This window comes from Opisthocomus hoazin, chromosome 20 (genome assembly GCF_030867145.1).
Source record: "Opisthocomus hoazin isolate bOpiHoa1 chromosome 20, bOpiHoa1.hap1, whole genome shotgun sequence".
Lineage (NCBI taxonomy): Eukaryota > Metazoa > Chordata > Aves > Opisthocomiformes > Opisthocomidae > Opisthocomus > Opisthocomus hoazin.
In genome coordinates this window covers 8,178,208-8,195,522 of record NC_134433.1, presented here as the reverse complement: position 1 = coordinate 8,195,522, position 17,315 = coordinate 8,178,208, and the positions used below count along the sequence as shown (strand labels likewise).

Below are 17,315 nucleotides of genomic sequence, written 5' to 3'. Positions count from 1 at the left end.
GGCTGTGGAGCGTAGTACCAAAGCCAGTCACGGGCAAAGGGGTGGCTGTGATCTGCCGTGAGTTATGCTGTGCAGTTGCTGACCTCCCTGGCTTTCACAAGCTGCCTTTTATTCTCCTTCCAAGGTGATACCTCTGATTTATTGAAGGGTCTGATAGAAAGAAACGCGTCTGTTTTGATGAGACTGTTTCATGCGCTGATACAACCTGCCAGCTGGCTTCTTCCAAAGCGCATTATTTATTTTAGCAGCATTAGCAGATTAGCAGGGCTGAATAAATCTGCATGTCTGAGTCGGATGAATTTTCTAAGCTCTCCGTCCATTAGAGTTTCTGTGTGCCTGCCAAAAGATGGGAAGTTCAACAAGCGGGTCGAGCGCTGGTGTGCGAGCACGACAGCCCGATATCGGCTTCTGACTGCGCTGCCAGCCCTGTCGGGATGCGGGAGCCCAGGCTGTCGCTCTGCCTCGGGGGAGAAGATAATGCTGTATGGCGAGGGTGTGTTTTACAGAAGAGGTGGCAGAATAATTAATGCTGGAAAGAGAAAATAAAAGACGTTGCTCTGGAAGCCGAGAATCATCGCTGCTGTTCGATGGAGTGTTAGAGCTGATGTGCGCTTGGCTTCTGCACTGGTGTGTGGCTGTCAGGCAGGAACGTGACCTGCTCTCTTACCGTGCGGTGTTGGTGTTAGCTTAATCAGATGATGTGTGTAGTAAGTCGAGAGGGCTAGTTTTTTTCTCTCCTGTTTGGAAACAGCTTTATCAAAATAAGTGATATCTGTGAGGACATAACTGAGTGGTCCTATTGTTTGTGTGGACAGAGGAGCGTGGTCCGTTGGTAGGTGCCCCAGAATAGCGTGGTAAGAGACACGCTGATGGAGGGAGCTCGTCGGTTTTCTAAGGTGTTTACATGGGGCTCTGTGGGGTTGGGATCATGTGGCTTGGTAAAGGAAATGTGGTTCAATATCTGTAATTAAAACTCAATAAAAATAAAATTGAGGGAGCTTACCAGCAGTGGTAAGTTCCTATAAATGACGTTAAGATGAATTACACCTATATTGAGTTCAACTTGTAGCTAAAGAAATGTATTAGAATGGCATTAAATCATTGCATTACTATTAAGAGACTAAATCTGTATAAACTCAAATAAATCAAAAAGGCGACTGCTGTTTGACTGTGAGTGATAGGCAAAGAATTTTACTGCAGCTGTGCAAATCTGTGACTTGCCAAGTACCTAATACTGAAAATGGACCAGCTTTGTACTCCTGGACACAGTGCAGGACCAGAAAGCTTTCTTCTGATACTTTTCCTGCTGGTAAATATTTTTCTCCTTCCTGTAGCAAAGCCAACAACATCAACAACGGTTTTTCCGTAAGCTCACTTTGAGTCCCTAGTGAGAGAAATTACAGCAGGCTGACTCGAGCTGCGTGCTGCAGCGCAGCCTCCCAGGACCTGAGGTAGGACCCAGACTTCAGAGCCGAGTTCTCTAGTCCGTTCAGGTGTGGTTGTTTTTAGGGTGGGAAAACTCTTTCTCCTTTGCATAAGCAATTTTTGGAATTTTTAGGGTTTCAGAATTGGTAAATCTGTAACGTTCCTACCCCAAAATACACAAAACTGGAGATTTCTGGATTCAGCTATCACTGTTTTCTGTAGGAGAATATTACTCTGATACCCGTTCTTGTAAAATTTAGCATGAAGATAATTAATAACTGCAAGTCATTCAAGATAAAGCTGCAAATCTAGTTTTAATCTTTTTTTTAAGCTTTCTTCCTTGAACTTACGCTTTAGCAGAGATAGGCTAAAAAAAGTTTAAATCATATGCTGATTTACTTGAAACATGAACCTTGAGACCCCCCCTCCTACTTTTCCATCTTTCTTTTCTCAGCGCGAGTATCTAAGTAGGAACTGCTCGTGCAAAGGCAGAGGCAGCTGCCGCTCGGTGAGAAGTGCTCTCGTAGCAGTGATCAGAACGCAGCTTCATACATTCCTGGCTGATGCTCTCCTAGAGCCTACTCAGCACGCTGAGTGCTTTCAGTGTACATACGGGAGGCAAAGGTGTGATTTGTTCGGATTTCTCCGTGGAGACGGAAGGCTAGCAGTGAGACGAGACCCTTTCCCTTGCCGCACGCTGGCGCTGTGAATTGGTGTGGGTTGTGGAGTTAAAAGCAGAGGGGTTTTTCTGTACAAAAGGCCTCTATTTGGAGAGGTTTGCTGGGAGGGCTGTTCGCTTCGTCCTAGCAAACCCTGCATGGGGGCAAGCTGAAGAGTTGACGGGTGCCTTCCTGGGTCAGCTTGTCCCTTTGGTGTCCTGTCCCAGTATTGCTCAGAACTGCTGGCTGAAAGACGACGGGACCAAAACCCTGTTAGTGCAGATCTTTATTCCTTACAGAAGGCTAGTGTAAGCTACGCTTGGAGGGCTTAAACTCCTCCATGGCCTCACAAGTAACTTTGTGCAGTTGGTTGACACCTTGAAACATGTTTTTGTTATATTTGTTCTGACATCTTCCAGGCAGGCAAGGTCTGAAAGTGGGAGTTTGCCAGCTTGCTTGTAGTTATTGGAGAGACATCTTTAGTGCTAGGAGAGCTTGATATGAACACTACCTGTTCTGCTTTCGTTATATCTGAGACAGAAAATACTAATGTCTTTTTTTGTTTCTTCCCCTCTTGCTCCCCTCAACTGTCCCAGCTTTAGTCCCCCTGTGGCAGTGCCACCGTCTCTAATCCTTGGCATCTTATCTCCGACAGGTTGGTGGGACGAAGACGGGAGTTGTGCGCTACGTGGGAGAGACGGATTTTGCCAAAGGAGAGTGGTGTGGTGTGGAGCTGGATGAACCCCTGGGGAAGAACGACGGGGCGGTTGCTGGTACAAGGTGCTGTGTGCTTCCAAACCCGGCCTGGGGCATGTTGGGTCCTACGCACCTCGTCGGGCAGCGGGGAGTGAACACCGTTTGGACCTGGGAAGAATTGGGGCTGTGTGCAGCTGTGTTGGGTTGGACGGTGTGGGTTGGGAGGAAGAGTTCAGTTTTGAGTCTTTTAAGCTTTGGGATAGCTTTGGAGGGAGATCAATAGAAACCTCATTGCTGGAGCGTTTTAAAGCAGGATCAGGTAAGATTTGTAAAGAAGTAACCTGAGTCGCTTCAGGAAACAGAGGAGAGTAGGGAGAGAAGGTGACTTATAGTGGGATTTAGTTTTTGCTACAAATTGATTCTGTGATCGTATTAGCTCTGCTTTCTACCACACAGTCCCTTCATAAACTTACTTCTTGCACTATGTCTATAATTCACCCTGTCAGAACTATAGAAGATAAAGATTTTACTCTCTTTTTTCCTCAGCTTAATGTTGCTTGTTCTGTTCTTTCTGGGGACAGATTTCCAGAGATCTGAAAGAACAATTGTTGGTCGTTGTCTGTCCTGATGCTATTTCTGTAGTGTGACAGCTAGATGCTGATTGATCTTACCACCTCTGACCACATAGGCACCTCCTCTATTTTCCTTTTTAAAAAAAGCCCTTGTTAGTATCTGTAAAACTAGGCAGGGACATCTTGCAGGCTTGCTGGAAAGCTATTTCTGTTCACGTGGGAGTTAGAGAATGGAACGATTTCCAGCCTCAAATCTTGAGCTTGGGGGCGTTCAGATCTGAGTTACACAGCAGCACTTTGACCCTGCTTCAAATACAGGTGGAAGTGATTCCTTGTCCTTCACAAGTTCCATTAGTGGGAAATACTGTTGAAATCTTGGAGCTGCTTAAGGGACTCTTGCATTAGAGGTGATATTTAGCTTTGAAACTGAGGAGCTGAGAGTTCCTCCCTTGTTAGATCTCAGGTTCTGTAATAAAGGTTTCTTGTGTTGAGTCAGCCTCATTTTGTCCAGCAGCCTTGTCTTTTCATTTAAAATTAGAGAAATGCTGCCTTGTTCAATGTCAGGACAAGAAAGGAGTAAATGATTGGCAGCAGATGGCCGCCAAAAGAAAAGAACCAGGATGGTAGAGAACAAGTCATGGAGTGAGTCCAAGTCACTGCTTGCTTTACCATACACTCCAAATTACCTTGAAGCTGAATCTTCAGTGTACTCAGAAGTGATTTCTTGTCTCTGTGCATGTGGAAGGTGTGGGAGGCAGAGGTGAGTGTAAGGGTGCTCTCGCTGCCTCGCATCCTCACACCTCTGTTGCTGTGCTTTGAACACCCAAGTGCTCCACCTTGGCTGAGGTTGTTATGGTATGTGCCCTGTCTGCAAGGCTTCACTTTTGCTTCACACTTTATCAAGAGCAGGAAAAATTGAGCTCTGCAGCAGGGATGGGGGAGCAGGAGCGAAATAAGAGGTTTGGATTAAACAGGGGAGATTGAGGGAAGTCTGTAAGGCATCTTTGCCCCTTGTGTCCAGGCTGATGTTGTAGATCTTCTAGCAGTAATCGTCACTAGCTAATACAGCAGTGGCACATGTGGACTCTGCAGCTGAAGGGCTTTTCTGATTTGCACCATTGTCCCTGTTTGTCCTTTGAGCTTTCACCCAGCCTTCTAGTTTCCTTACAGTATGTGCAGATTTCAACAGCAGGGTTTTGGAGGAGAAGCCAACACAGTAAAACTGACTCCCTCCGTGCATGCAGGCACTCCTCGGACAGTCTTCCCCATCTTTGCCACTGTCACATGGGGTTCCTGATCCTGCCTTGAGCTTGTCCTGCCAGAATCCATCTGGGTAGAGCCCGCCCAGGGCTTTGAAGTCTCTGCTTTGCTGGTGGTTGCCATCTAGTGAGCATCCTTGGCCTGCCTGCCACGAGGCCATTGCTTGCTGTCGGCTATGGCAGGAGAATTGGGTCCAGAGAAACAACTCGAGGCAGTGGAGGCTGGTGAAAGTGGGAGAGCAGGTGTGTGGGCAAACAAGCGAGCGAAGGACTGTCACCATCTTTGCTGCTGCAGGTTCTCCGGCTGAGCCGGTGGTGATGACCTGGAGTTGGAGGAGGGTCACTCTGATTCTCCTGCAGGTTCAGGAAGGGCATCCAGGTCTGGATCAAGGGAAGGGTGAAGGGCCAGGGTTTCCTGAGCAGCTTGTGGTTCTCCAGTGGAGGCTGCCTGCAGGCTGTGGTTCAGTAGCAGTGCCCAAGAGGAGAAGGTTATCACTGTGGTGAGCCCCGCTCCGTACATCAGATGGGTGCTGCTGGGACACTGAGGGGTTTGCTGCATCGGCTTTCCTGTCCACAGAGGAGACTAGAGAGATGCTGGTGTGGGGATTTTTGGGGTTTTTTTTATCCACAAAGCCAAGCAAGTTCCACTTACTCGTCTCTAGTATATTAACCTTTACTTGCTGATTTTTCTGTTCTTCCTTCTCTGCCTCTGTTCCTATGGGAGCTTTTGCCCACTGCACTGCTCATGCCTTTGCTTTTGCATAGCCTGAAACATCTCAGCTACAGGCCTTGGACACTGAAGATTTTCCTACCTATTTCAAAACTTTCCTTGCTGTTTCCCACCTGCAGTTTGCACTGCTATCACAATGCCACTTTTGTTCCCTGTTTCTTTTCTGTAACGTGGGTATAGAGCTTCTTAGCACTCAGTGAGAGCAGCCTTTGGTTTTCAAACAGAATGATTTTTTTTTCTTTTTTTTTTTTTTTCCCCTGCCCAGTATTCTGGACCCGATTCCTGCTTCTGAACTGTAGAAGTTAATTGCAATCACTTCCAGTCTGGACCGAAAGAAAATGAGCAGACAGAGTGATGCAAGTTTGGGCTTGTAAAGAGCTGTCAGGGCGATTTTGAGAGGCTTAGCCTTTGGCATTGCTGTACAGCCACAAGTGCCAGTCTATGCTCAGACCTGGGCAAAGGGCTGTGCCGTGCTGTTGGTCCTCCTGTGCCTGCTTGAGAAATGATGCTGAGCAGGGTTTTGACTGGTTTGCAAGAGGTCAGACTGATTTTCTTCGTTGGGTCCCTGTTCTGCAGCAAGGTCAGCCTGTGGTATCGGTGGTTTTCCAAACCCGAGAGCCCGTGTTGGCAGCAGGCAGAGGGGGCTAAGTGATTTTGGGTTGTAGAGGGTTGGTTTTGGATGGTGGTGGGTGTTTTTTTTTTTTTTTTTTTGAAGATCGTCATAGAAAAAATAGGCTTGAGCAGATGTTTGAAAATGAATCACTTTCTTGTCTGGCTGCAGATCAGGCTGTTCTCTGGCCTCCCAGACACACAGAGGTCTGCCTGCGACACAGCCCTGTGGCTGCCAGCACTTAAAAGGGAATTGGAGAAGCAGCTGCTCACATCTGGAGAGATAGGACTTGTGCTAGCAAAGCTGGACTTGTATCATTTATTCATTAGGACCTTTATTTTATGTTAACATAGGACAAACTGTTATATGGCCCAGCATTTTCCCCTAACCTTGCTACAAAGCCTTTGAGAAAGATCTCTTAAAGGAGGCAGTTTTCTGTGCAGGCTGCTCCCTTGAAACAAGGGGATGCGGCGCCTGGAGATGATCTGGTTTTGCTTGCTGCAGTGCAGCTGGCCAGCTGCAGATAAACCCTGGCTGGAGCTGGTTAGCCAAAGCTCTGAAGGGGTTCCCAGGGTTTGACGCTGTGGGTTTTGGCTCATTTGTATTCTGAAAGAGGGCTCCAGAGAGACATAATCATCGGGCTCACTGCAGTTGTGGAAGAGAACTTGCACTGTAATTATCTGATCCTCCCTTTTTTATGCTTGCTTCTTTCTAAGTTTGTTTGTGTGGGAACCAGTTTCTCTGCCACCCAGAGGAGATGGCACACACTGGAATTTGCTGTAATTGTATTTTTAGCTTCAAAGTTAGGAGCTGCCATTTTCCCTTCTGTTTTGATAGGAAAGATTTTCACCCTATAGAACATTCATACAGAGCTGTGTGATTCAGATCTTTTTATTTGACACGCTTTACTACGTCTTTCTTGCAAAGCAGGGTAGAGGACACATGCAGGTGTTGGGGACGAGTGCACGTGCTCTCACTGTGCTCATGTACTGGGCTCTTTGTGCTATCCAGGCTACCAGATGGGTCTTTCCTGGCTTCTCATCAAAGTGCACAGCAAGTAGTGCGTGACAATTATCTTGGGTTTCCCTGCTTAAACACTGCAGATGAAAATATGGAGATTGCCACTACTCAAAAGTGGCAGGAAAGGAGAATAACCCAGCTGTTTCCTCACAGCAAACAATGTCACAGCAATGCACCAAGAGATGAGCTGAGGGCCGGGGTTGTGCGTTGCTTAGCAATGCCATTCTGCGAGGCTTGGGTGAGATGGATGCTCTAACACTGCTGACTTGGTGCCTCTCCTGTATCACAGGTATTTTCAGTGCCCTCCCAAGTTCGGCCTCTTTGCTCCCATCCACAAGGTGATCCGGATCGGGTTCCCATCAACTAGCCCTGCCAAGGCAAAGAAGAGCAAACGAATGGCCATGGGAGTGTCTGCCTTAACCCACAGCCCCAGCAGCTCCTCCATCAGCTCCGTCAGCTCGGTGGCATCGTCTGTTGGGGGCAGGCCCAGCCGCAGTGGGCTGGTAAGTGGCTCTGTTCACAGACTGTGCAGCCTCGATCCACTGCTTCTGTGACCTGGCTCTACACAGTGGGAGGGTTGGGGTTTTGTTTCAGCAGCTGCTCCTTCACCGTCGGTGAGGTGAGGGGAGGGAAGTGGAGCGTGGGATACTGTTACCCGCCTTACAACAGGACTCCCTCCACGGACACAAGAGTCATAAAAGACACGGAGCAATTGTGACCATTAAAGAGCCTGCACTGCTGTTTGCAATGGGACGAATCTCAGCTCCACTGTCAGGAGCAGGTTTTGTATAGGATCCCTGCAGAAAAATGCCGTCGCTTCTTGTCCCGCGTGGTTGCGTAGCAGCGTGCTGCTGTACTGAACAGCTATAAAAGCTCCTACAATGACTGCGTTTTACTGCGGAGGGGTGACGCCGTCCTGGATCACATGCCTTATGCTTTGGCAGGTACTCAAGGAGGTGGACACCAGAGCAGGCAGCAATATTATTAAAAGCTCCAACGCTGCCCTAGTGCTGCATAGCCCCTGCAGTCATCTTGGCTGGGGATGAGAGTGCAGTGTCCATTGCTGGGAGCGGATCCGGGTAGCCCATACCAGTCTCCAGTTGACATCAGTCCTCCCAGCTGAGCTCACTGTTCAGGACTGCACCAGTGCAGGTCATCAGTAAAATACGTTAAAGAAGGCAGACATTACAATACATGATAATCTTTCCCAACCCAGTTCCACCCCACGTCCTGTCCTTTGGGAAATGGTCCTTTCATGGCAGTGTAGAAGAGCAGCTGAGCTTGTGAGCAGTGTCTAGATGCTTTGCAGACTTGTTAACCCCATCTGTAAGGTTCAGAGCTGGAACTGCAGCTCTGTACAGCCTAATAAATAATCATTAGGTGTGCTGCATTACAGATTTAACAGGCGACTTTAAGCTAGTCTAGTCTGGGAAGGACATAGCTTTACCCCTGTCTCTTTTGAACTTTCTTCCAGCTGACAGAGACCTCTTCTCGGTACGCCCGAAAAATCTCTGGAACCACAGCTCTCCAGGAGGCACTGAAGGAGAAGCAGCAGCACATCGAACAGCTGCTGGCAGAGCGTGACCTGGAACGGGCTGAGGTTGCCAAAGCCACCAGCCACATCTGTGAGGTGGAGAAAGAGATTGCCATCATGAAGGCCCAACACGAGCAGGTAGGAGGTGATGTGGCTTTATCACTAGCACTCAAATGTCTGTCATCCTCTGAAAGTTTCAGACCATAACGTTACCCCTATATAACTTCCTGATCTGAAACATGGGCTCTGAATTTCTGGCTTTTATGTGGAGACGGCTTCCTGCATGGTAGGTTGAGCTGAGGCTGTTTCTCTGCTCTTGCCAGTGTCACATGTGCGCTCTCTGCCCCAAGCCAGGAGCAGATAAAGGGCTGTGCCAGAAAAAGACAGTAGATAGTTTGTGCCTGGTGGATCAATACATTTGAATGTTGAAATGCAAGTAGAGGGCAAACTTGTTCCCCTTAGCTCCTCAGTCTGGCCTGGGCTCTGACTGCATTGCAGTGTTTTTTTGGTGCTATCAGACGCTGCTGAGAACATCAGCTTGGTTCATATGTCACTGCTTTTCTACCAAGAGAGGATGTTTTTATCACATTAATAAAGTCAAGAGATCTGTAAGGAAAACAGACTGATCATATTAGCTTTTTTTGCACAAGCATTTGTACAAATTATATTTTATGCACTTGAATGCTTATAGAGAGGAGTTGCGTTTGTGCTGTTTGTCAATATGTGGCTCTGCAATGCCTACTGTTGCCCTAAATTCCTTGCTCGTGTTTGTAAATCCCAGTCAGCTACTAGGGAGCAGGGATGGCACTGTGTATCTTTGTGTGGTGGGCCACACCTGCCTGTCAGAAATACAAGAGAAATTGGCAAATCAACTGTAGGCTGACATCTTCCTTGTGTATCATATTTTCCAGTAATTACCAGTAATAAATGAATTAACACAAGTCTGAAATGTCCCTCTTGCTTCATGACCAGGGCTGAATTGCTCCTGGTAACCTCAGACAAGATTTCAAAACTGTTCAGACTAAGTGCTGTAACTCTTAGTCAGAGCTGGATTCTCCAAAGGGTTCAAGTCAGAGAGGCACAGAAGCATGGATCAAATTCACAGCTGCTGGAGACTGAGCAGGTTTTTGTTTTTTGATGCCTACATGCTGGCCTTTGTGGATAATCTACCTTCTTACACTAGCATCCTTTGAAACAGGTCATCAAAACCTTCTGTTCTCTTGTTCTGATGCTTTTTTAAACAACTCTATACTTCAAACATTGTTAACTTTTGTGGCTTGGGCTGTTTTTTTTCTGCAGTACGTCACGGAGGCAGAAGGAAACCTCCAGCGAGCACGAGCCCTGGTGGATGGGATGCAGAAGGAGAAGATCGAGCTGTTGAACCAGCTGGAAGAGGAGAGGAGGTAAAGCAGGAGTGGATGGGTGTGGGGGAGGTGAGCCTTTTACCTGAGAACATCGTTCATTGGATCTAAGAAGACGAAAGTGGCTGGGAAAGCCATTTTTGGATGTCTTCTGTGGCTGCCCCCTCCCTGGAAGTGTTCAAGGCCAGGTTGGATGGAGCTCTGAGCAACCTGGGCTGGTGGAAGATGTCCCTGCTCATGGCAGGGGGTTTGGAACCAGATGATCTTCAAGGTCCCTTCATACCCAAACCATTCTATGATTCTATGACTTGAAATGTGCTGCGTTCCTCTCTCCTGGCCACTGCGACGTGCCTGCATGTAGGGGAGGGGCGTGCTGCTTCAATAATGGGAGATTTGGAACAATTTTGCTGCAGTTGCATATCTGATGTGACTTTTGTCCAGAGTTGGGTGTCCAGTACTGTAACTGCCTCCGTTTGCTGACAAACTGCTGCCGATCACAACTGACCAGTGAAGTATTTCCAATTAGTCTTGTACATTCCTATGTCTTGCGGCTCTTAGAGGAGACTCGATCCTATGTCATTCGGTGGGGTTACAGCAAGCTAATATATGTGATGTGAGCAGTCTTGGGTTTTTTAAAATGCTGAGCTGAACCTGCCCCCTTGTTGCAATGCAGTTGAAAGGCAGAAGACAAACCGCCAGCCAGGACCGCTCATACTTGGGACAGTAGCAGCTCTGTTTTGGTGTCAGAAGGAGCTTTATGAAAGGACTCACTTTCCTGCCAAATGCGTGTAGCACTTAAGAAAAAAAGACACCATCAGTTTCCATTCCTGGTTAGGACTTGAAGTGCTGGCGCTTCTGTGATGACCCTGATAAATATTTGACAGGCTGCTTGCGTGTCCAGGAGCATTTGGCCATGGCACATGTTGCACTGACAGTACAGTGGTAGCCAACTGTTGATCTGCCATTGCCAGTAGAAGGCCAAATAGTCTTGGTCTCCTGCTGGGCAGTGAAATTATTGAGGGTTTTGAGCCACCTTCCCTGTTCTTCAGTTCCCAACACAAAACAGGGAGAAGCAGCATTGTTCGCCTGAAGGGAAGAAAGGCTCCAGGAACATCAGTTACTCAGAGGTTTGGTACCCTGACCAAACTCAGCTGTGTCACTGTAAAATGGCATTACTCGGTAAAGGTGGGATTGACTCATGGCAAGGGTGTGGACAGTGACAAAGCCTTGCCTGCAGATGTTCTTGGCTAAAGATACAATATAGAACAATATTGGATGATGGTCAGCAGAACTGTGTGGGTTGGGCCATCCCAGACCCCTAACCTTTCTGTACAACCTGGCTTTGCTAAAGACCACTTCTTTCCCCTCTATTTGTGATGTGCGGATCGGAAGGACGTTCCTTTGGAGGAAGGGAAGTCAAACTGGAGTACAGCCTTCTGTAGCGTGATTCACCATCTCCCCACATCCCAGAGGCCACATCCATGTCATACATGATGATGCATACGTTTCCTCTCTGGATAAGAGTAAAGATCTGCTTGTCATTCTTGGCGTCCAGTTGCTCCATGTAGATAATTAAACTCTTCAGTGGGAATAGAAAGATATTTCTGTGTATTAAGTGACTGCAAACAGTGTTAAATTCAGTTGAATGATGCCCCTCTTGAGGACGAATTGTTCTTTTGTGCATAAGTCTCCCCGTTCTCCTGGTAGGCAGATCGCTTTCCCAGCTCCAGGAGGCCCTTTAACCCAAGACAGCTGAGTTCTTTCCTAAATATCAACAGATGCCTCCTCTAATTAGAGGAGATTTAGACAAGAAAGCTTGTTTATGAAGTTAGATATATACACTTGTGGCTATTTTTATCTGTAATGGAATCGGAGTCCTTACATCTGGCTACCAGCTCAGCATCCTCATTATTGCCATTTTTTTAAATCAGTAAAGAGAACAAAGAGGACTGAGTTTAGCAGGAAATTGAATTATTTTGTATTGTTACTGGATTTTCTCTTCAGACTTGGCAAAAGAGTTCTAGGCACGTCTGCGTTTGTGCATGTGGTTTTATGTGCATTTATGCATGACTGTCGTATACAAGCTCTGGTGAAGGCTTTTCTGCCAGGGTAGCTCACCAGTTCCATATTGTGGAAACATGAAGCATTGCCCACACTCTGCCAAGGACGCAGAGGCTCTGATTCCCTTGGAATATTTTGTATGGACCCTGTGCATTTGGTACAGGGATTGCCCAGTGCTTAAATGCAGGATAACGAGATCGAGGTAAGCCAGTGAAACATGGTCATGGTTTTGATGTTTTCGGGATCCCAGTGCCAGTGAACGATAGTTGTGCTTGGTGGGAGGTGGTGCAGCAGAAGCAGCATGTCTGTGAGCGTCTATCTTGCAAGAAGGCAAATGTTTGCTATGTGGAAAGCTTGCTTATGAGCTGTCTCCCTCGGTGGGTCTGCTGTTTAGCTTCTGCTGAGATGTTTGTACACAAAGGTTGCCTGTATCCCTTTCCTTTCAGACTTCGGTTGTGCAGGGGAGGCCCACGTGCAATGGCTGCTTAGAAATACGGTGTTGATCTGGATGTTACTGATCGCTCTTTGTGTCTTTTCCCCTCCCCAGGAAAGTGGAGGACTTGCAGTTCCGTGTGGAGGAGGAATCCATCACGAAGGGGGATCTGGAGGTAATTCCTAACACCCTTAGCAAAATGTGGGGTCAAAACCTGAAATTGCATGTGCGGCCTCACTGGAGTCGTTTCTTCCATCTTTTGCTCAACTCTAAACAATATTTTTTCTTTATTGATGGCTTTGGACCTGCTGGAAATGCTGTGGTATGAACTGTGAAGATTGGTCTTTGGTATGCTGCCCAGTGACTAATAACACTAGGAGCTGCCTAGAATAAATCACATTCAGCCAGCCTGGCTTTAAATGTCGCTACGAGTTGCCAAGCCATGTTACAATCTGACTGTCTGAATACATTTCAACATATGTTTTTCCACTGTAGAAATGAATTGGCTGCTCAGTCACTGTCCCTGCGGTGTCCTGTTACTAGCAGCTAATGGGCACGCACAGTCTCCCAGTCAGATGCTGTTCTGTTCCAGCCGAAAAGCCGCGTATCGTTTGATCTGCAGTGTCCTCGTGTGGAGTCCTCTGCCCGGGAGCGTGGGGTTGGGCGCTAGGATACCCTGTCATTGGGAAGGGCAGTTGCTCAGAGCAATGCTGCTGTGGTGAACGTTGTACAAACTGGAAGTGGCATTGGGAGCTTGCCCTTGAGTGGGAGGCTTTTCTGTGTGGGGAAAAAAGGCAAAAAAAATGTTTTTGTGAGAGCAAGGCTCTGCTCTACATGTGTAAATTGGGACTTTCTTTTATCTTTAGCTAGAGCACTAGGTTGGTAACAGCCAGAAATTTCAAGGGAGCTGCTTGTGTGCTTCACTGTCAGTCATATCAATAAAAGCCCAAGAAAATGGGAAAACTAGGCAATGGAGTATGTTGCTATGGCTTTGACCGTCTTGGCATAAACCTCTCCTCTTTGTCCAGAAGCTGGAGCAGAGTAATATGTTTGACAGGGTATAAATCAGCAATGCACTGATAGCAGACCTTTGCTAACGGACAGCAAGTGCAGTTTCTGCCTAGTGTGTGGGTGCAAAATCAGGTTTCTGTTGATTCCTGAGCTTAGCTGATAGGTTTCACCAGTGCTTTAGAGAAGGGCGATTGATCCGTCACTCCCTTTGAGAGCAGTGAATTGTCCCTGTGTAAGCCATAAGTGTTTAAGCCTGGCTGTGGAGTAATGGCAATGGGACCAGGGTTAGCTAGCAGGTATATTTAGATATATTTAAAAATAAAAGCCACTACGTTTTAGCAAGGTGGTAAGCTGCTGTGACACAAGTGCTCCTATAACTGCAGGTCCCAAACTGAGGATAGATCTGATTTTCATTTGGGCTGGGAAGGAGTCGCTTTGCAATGGACGTGTGACCAGCATCTTGCAGGCTGCAAGGGTCCTGTCCCCACTCCATGTTCGTCTGTACAGAAGAACAAACAACTTCTTAGGGAAGAGTCATGGAGCAGCTTGGTTTCCTGCAATCCAGAGAACTGGGATATTCCCCCATGGGTCCAACACCAGGGACAGCACAGACACTGTCAGAGGGCTTTGCCGTGGTCAGTTTTAACATTCTGCCTTGTCTGATTTGGGTGCTCAGACGGAATGATTGACCCACTGGAGTTAATTCTCACCTTCCTGCTTTGTTGTGGAGACAGTTAGGATTTCCAGAAGCAAGTAATTCACTTAAAGAAAAAATCTCTCATTGGGAGTCGGAGGATATGTGCTCCTCTTGCTGCAGTATATTTCCTGGGAAATGGCTGTCCCTGGTATTCTTCATGTAAAATCACAATGAATTCAACCAGTGGCTGCTAGCACAGCCCTTCGCATCCCTAGCTAGAGCTCAACTAGCCACCTGAATACCACAAGCAAAACCTGGTGACAGCTGTCTCCCCTCCTCTGGTCTTGCAGTCCTCTTAACACCAGCAGCCCTCTTCTGAGTACTCGGAGAAGAATGTTTATCTTGCACTTAACAGCCAGTAACAGACGTGATGGTAAGAAAAGATTTTGTCCTCTGCGGTCCCTGGATTTAGGTTTCTGCTGAAGGGCTAGGCTCATCCACATGGTATTTCTCATAATATCATATAGTTTTTGAACAAGGCTGGGACTCTCAGGTGTTGAGCATGGCAAGCAGCATCCCTAGAAGTGATATGGCCAAAGAAATCGGCGTGTCTGAAGCCTGGAGATGCGGATCCAGTTTTTGGACCTCTGATAGAGAAGGAGGATTGCGAATTTAGCCTTGAAATGTAGTTGTGAATTCAACCCATTTTTGATCCTAGTTGGCAATGCTGATGCTATATAGTGCTTCAGAGGTGAAAAGCAATTGCAGGATAACAGAACCTTTTAAGAAAGGCTTCTTATGGTGAAAGACTGTTGTTATAGGAAATACTAACCTCTTCAAGGAACTGTTTCATGCTCATCTTCTGGAATCTACCTCATTCCTTGAACACCAGAGGGAGGTCAGTTTGTGGTTCATGAGTAGTACTTTAAGGCTAATAGCAAGAAGTAAGTCTAAAATTCAAATCTGAACTTCCTCACAGCACAGGAAAAACTGTGGATTTGAGGCTCTGAGTCATACTGGCTAAGCGAAGCAATTTGCATCAAATAAGAAAGAACACGAGACTTGATGTGAATCTTAAATGAAGCTACAGTGAAGGACTGTAAAACAGTTGATCGAAATTTCTTCCCTGATTATTTTTCCTGTTTTCATGTGTTTTTCCAGACTTGGAACATAGTAGATTTGGTAGATACTGAGCAAGCTTGGCTTGGAACTTGACTATCAACCTCGGGAGTCTTGAGAAAGTTTCTTTGAGAGATTCAGAGATGAATTTTGTAGTAGGTCAGCATCTTCAGGTAGCCAATATCTGACATGCTGCCACCAGTTAAGGTAATGTCAAAAGTTTGTGTTGCTGAAGTTTCAGTTGGGGATTTTGAGTTAGTGTAAATTGAGGAAAATTCATTAGTGTCAATGGAATAATTATCCCAGTAAGTAAAATCAAGCCTGGAGCTCCATCTTGAGACATGATTTTTCGTCCTCACAGAGAGCAGGGAAAACCACTCTGTACAAAATTAAATTCTTTTGTTTTTCTTACTAGGTTGCATGCAGCCAACGTTTGGACTTCAGTGGTATTATTTGGGGGTCTTGATAATGATTGGGTTTGTGAGACCACATCCTTTTTTCCTACTTCAGGGATCAAATAGACCACATGAAATACAGAGCAGTCTGAATGTATCTGGCAATTGAGATCTTGACCTCAATACATGGATGATGCCTTCCAAACTATGAGAGAAATGGATTTTTACAAACTTCGGTTTCCATCCTTTGTACACAACTAACCAAAACTTGCTTTATTGTAGGAAAGGGCAGAAAATCACTAAAACTGATTCCAATAGAAAGAGGGGGGGAACAAACAATTATATGGAAAATGAAGGGCAGAAAATGGGGGTTAAGAAAAAAAAGTTCTGATCAGGTTTGTGTGGTTTTTGGTAGGTCCAGTTTAATTCAGAGGAAGATGTTGGTTTTGTAAGCTAAAAAAATGCGAAGGCCAGAGTCTGCATGCATTTTCCCATGTCTCCTCTCCTCTTGTATTTATGGGAAGTTATACATGATATTAGAGTGGTCGTTGTGGAGTCCTGAGGTTTGCCACCAAGTGCAGCTATATGGTACTTCTGCTTCAAAAGTGAAGGGCAGCAAAGCAATGCTCCCAGTCAATGCTCCTGGATTTGCCAGGTTACAGAAACTGCTTGTGCTTAGTTTACTCTGCTTTTTAAAAAACAAAAAAGCAACAACAAAACAGACAAACAGTTCTGTTTTGTGTACAAGGCTGTTAGTCTTCGTGTGCAAAAATCACTTGGTAATTAATAGCAGCCCTATTTAAACCTATAACACTGATTTATAGAACAGTTTGGGATCTAAATTTCCTTGACTTTATTTCAGTGCCATGTATTTTTGGTTCTAGCAACATGCTGTGTACAGTATGACCTGCTTTTTGTTTCCCCACCTGGTACAGGGTTCAAGCTGTCTCCAGAGCAAAAAGGGGATGGGAACTTCCAACTCTTTTCAATTTACCTTGTGATTCTTCCTGAGGAGACAGGTGGAGAATCATTGCAAGGCCTTTGCATTCTCATGGGTGGTGCAAGGGTCTTATACTGGTGGTCTGCAGCGGTGGGAGCTTTGCTTTTTAGGAAGTGTCTTCAGCATAGTCTTGTTGCAGGAAAACACCGAAGCAACTTTCTAATGCAGAGAGAGGTTTTCCCATCACAGATTCCATTTTCTACGAATACCATGTAAAATCCCGTAGTGACCATTTTCTGTTTGGTTGGATTTTTCCTGCTTGTTTTGATCTTTATTCTTCTCCTGTTGTGAACTGCCTTTCCTTGTCTTGTACACTGAAGATGATGTTGCAGCCTTCTCTCTCCCTCTCTTTCTCTCTCTCTCTGCCACCCCTTCCCCTTTTCCCGTCTCCGCTGTTCTTCTTTTTCTCTGTGTGTGACCAGACTCAGACGCAGTTGGAGCATGCCCGAATACGGGAGCTCGAGCAGAGCCTGCTGTTTGAGAAGGCACAGGCTGAAAAACTCCTCAGAGAATTAGAGGACACCAGGGTAATCGACCCCCACTTGCCCTGCCTGCAGAACAGCGCGCTTGCCCCCTGCGTTGATGCTCATGATGCCTTGCTTTGGGTTTCGTTTTTTTGGGGGTTGTGGGATTGATTGGTTTTGGCTTAAATTTAGGCTGCCCTGATATTTTGTTTGTTTTTTTTTTTTTCTTTGCTTTCTCTCCTGGAAATGGTAGTACGATGTGATTTCTAGCTTTGCTTCTTGTGTGGGGATTTGTTTCTCAGATTGAGTTTGCTTCTCTGCCCCATGCC

General features: G+C 46.3%; 1 protein-coding gene across 3 annotated transcripts in view; it reads left to right on the top strand.

Moving 5' to 3' along the window:
• Nucleotides 1–17,315, top strand: part of CLIP2 (CAP-Gly domain containing linker protein 2) — an 80,647-nt gene that overhangs the window by 45,202 nt on the left and 18,130 nt on the right. For 2 of the 3 annotated variants that reach the window (XM_075440113.1, XM_075440112.1), the window contains exons 4-9: nucleotides 2,740–2,864; nucleotides 7,261–7,474; nucleotides 8,446–8,643; nucleotides 9,805–9,908; nucleotides 12,475–12,535; nucleotides 16,945–17,049. In XM_075440113.1, coding sequence (XP_075296228.1) covers nucleotides 2,740–2,864; nucleotides 7,261–7,474; nucleotides 8,446–8,643; nucleotides 9,805–9,908; nucleotides 12,475–12,535; nucleotides 16,945–17,049 — 807 coding nt within the window. The remainder of the gene's footprint in view (nucleotides 1–2,739; nucleotides 2,865–7,260; nucleotides 7,475–8,445; nucleotides 8,644–9,804; nucleotides 9,909–12,474; nucleotides 12,536–16,944; nucleotides 17,050–17,315) is intronic. The other variant, XM_075440115.1, reaches the window with a different exon arrangement.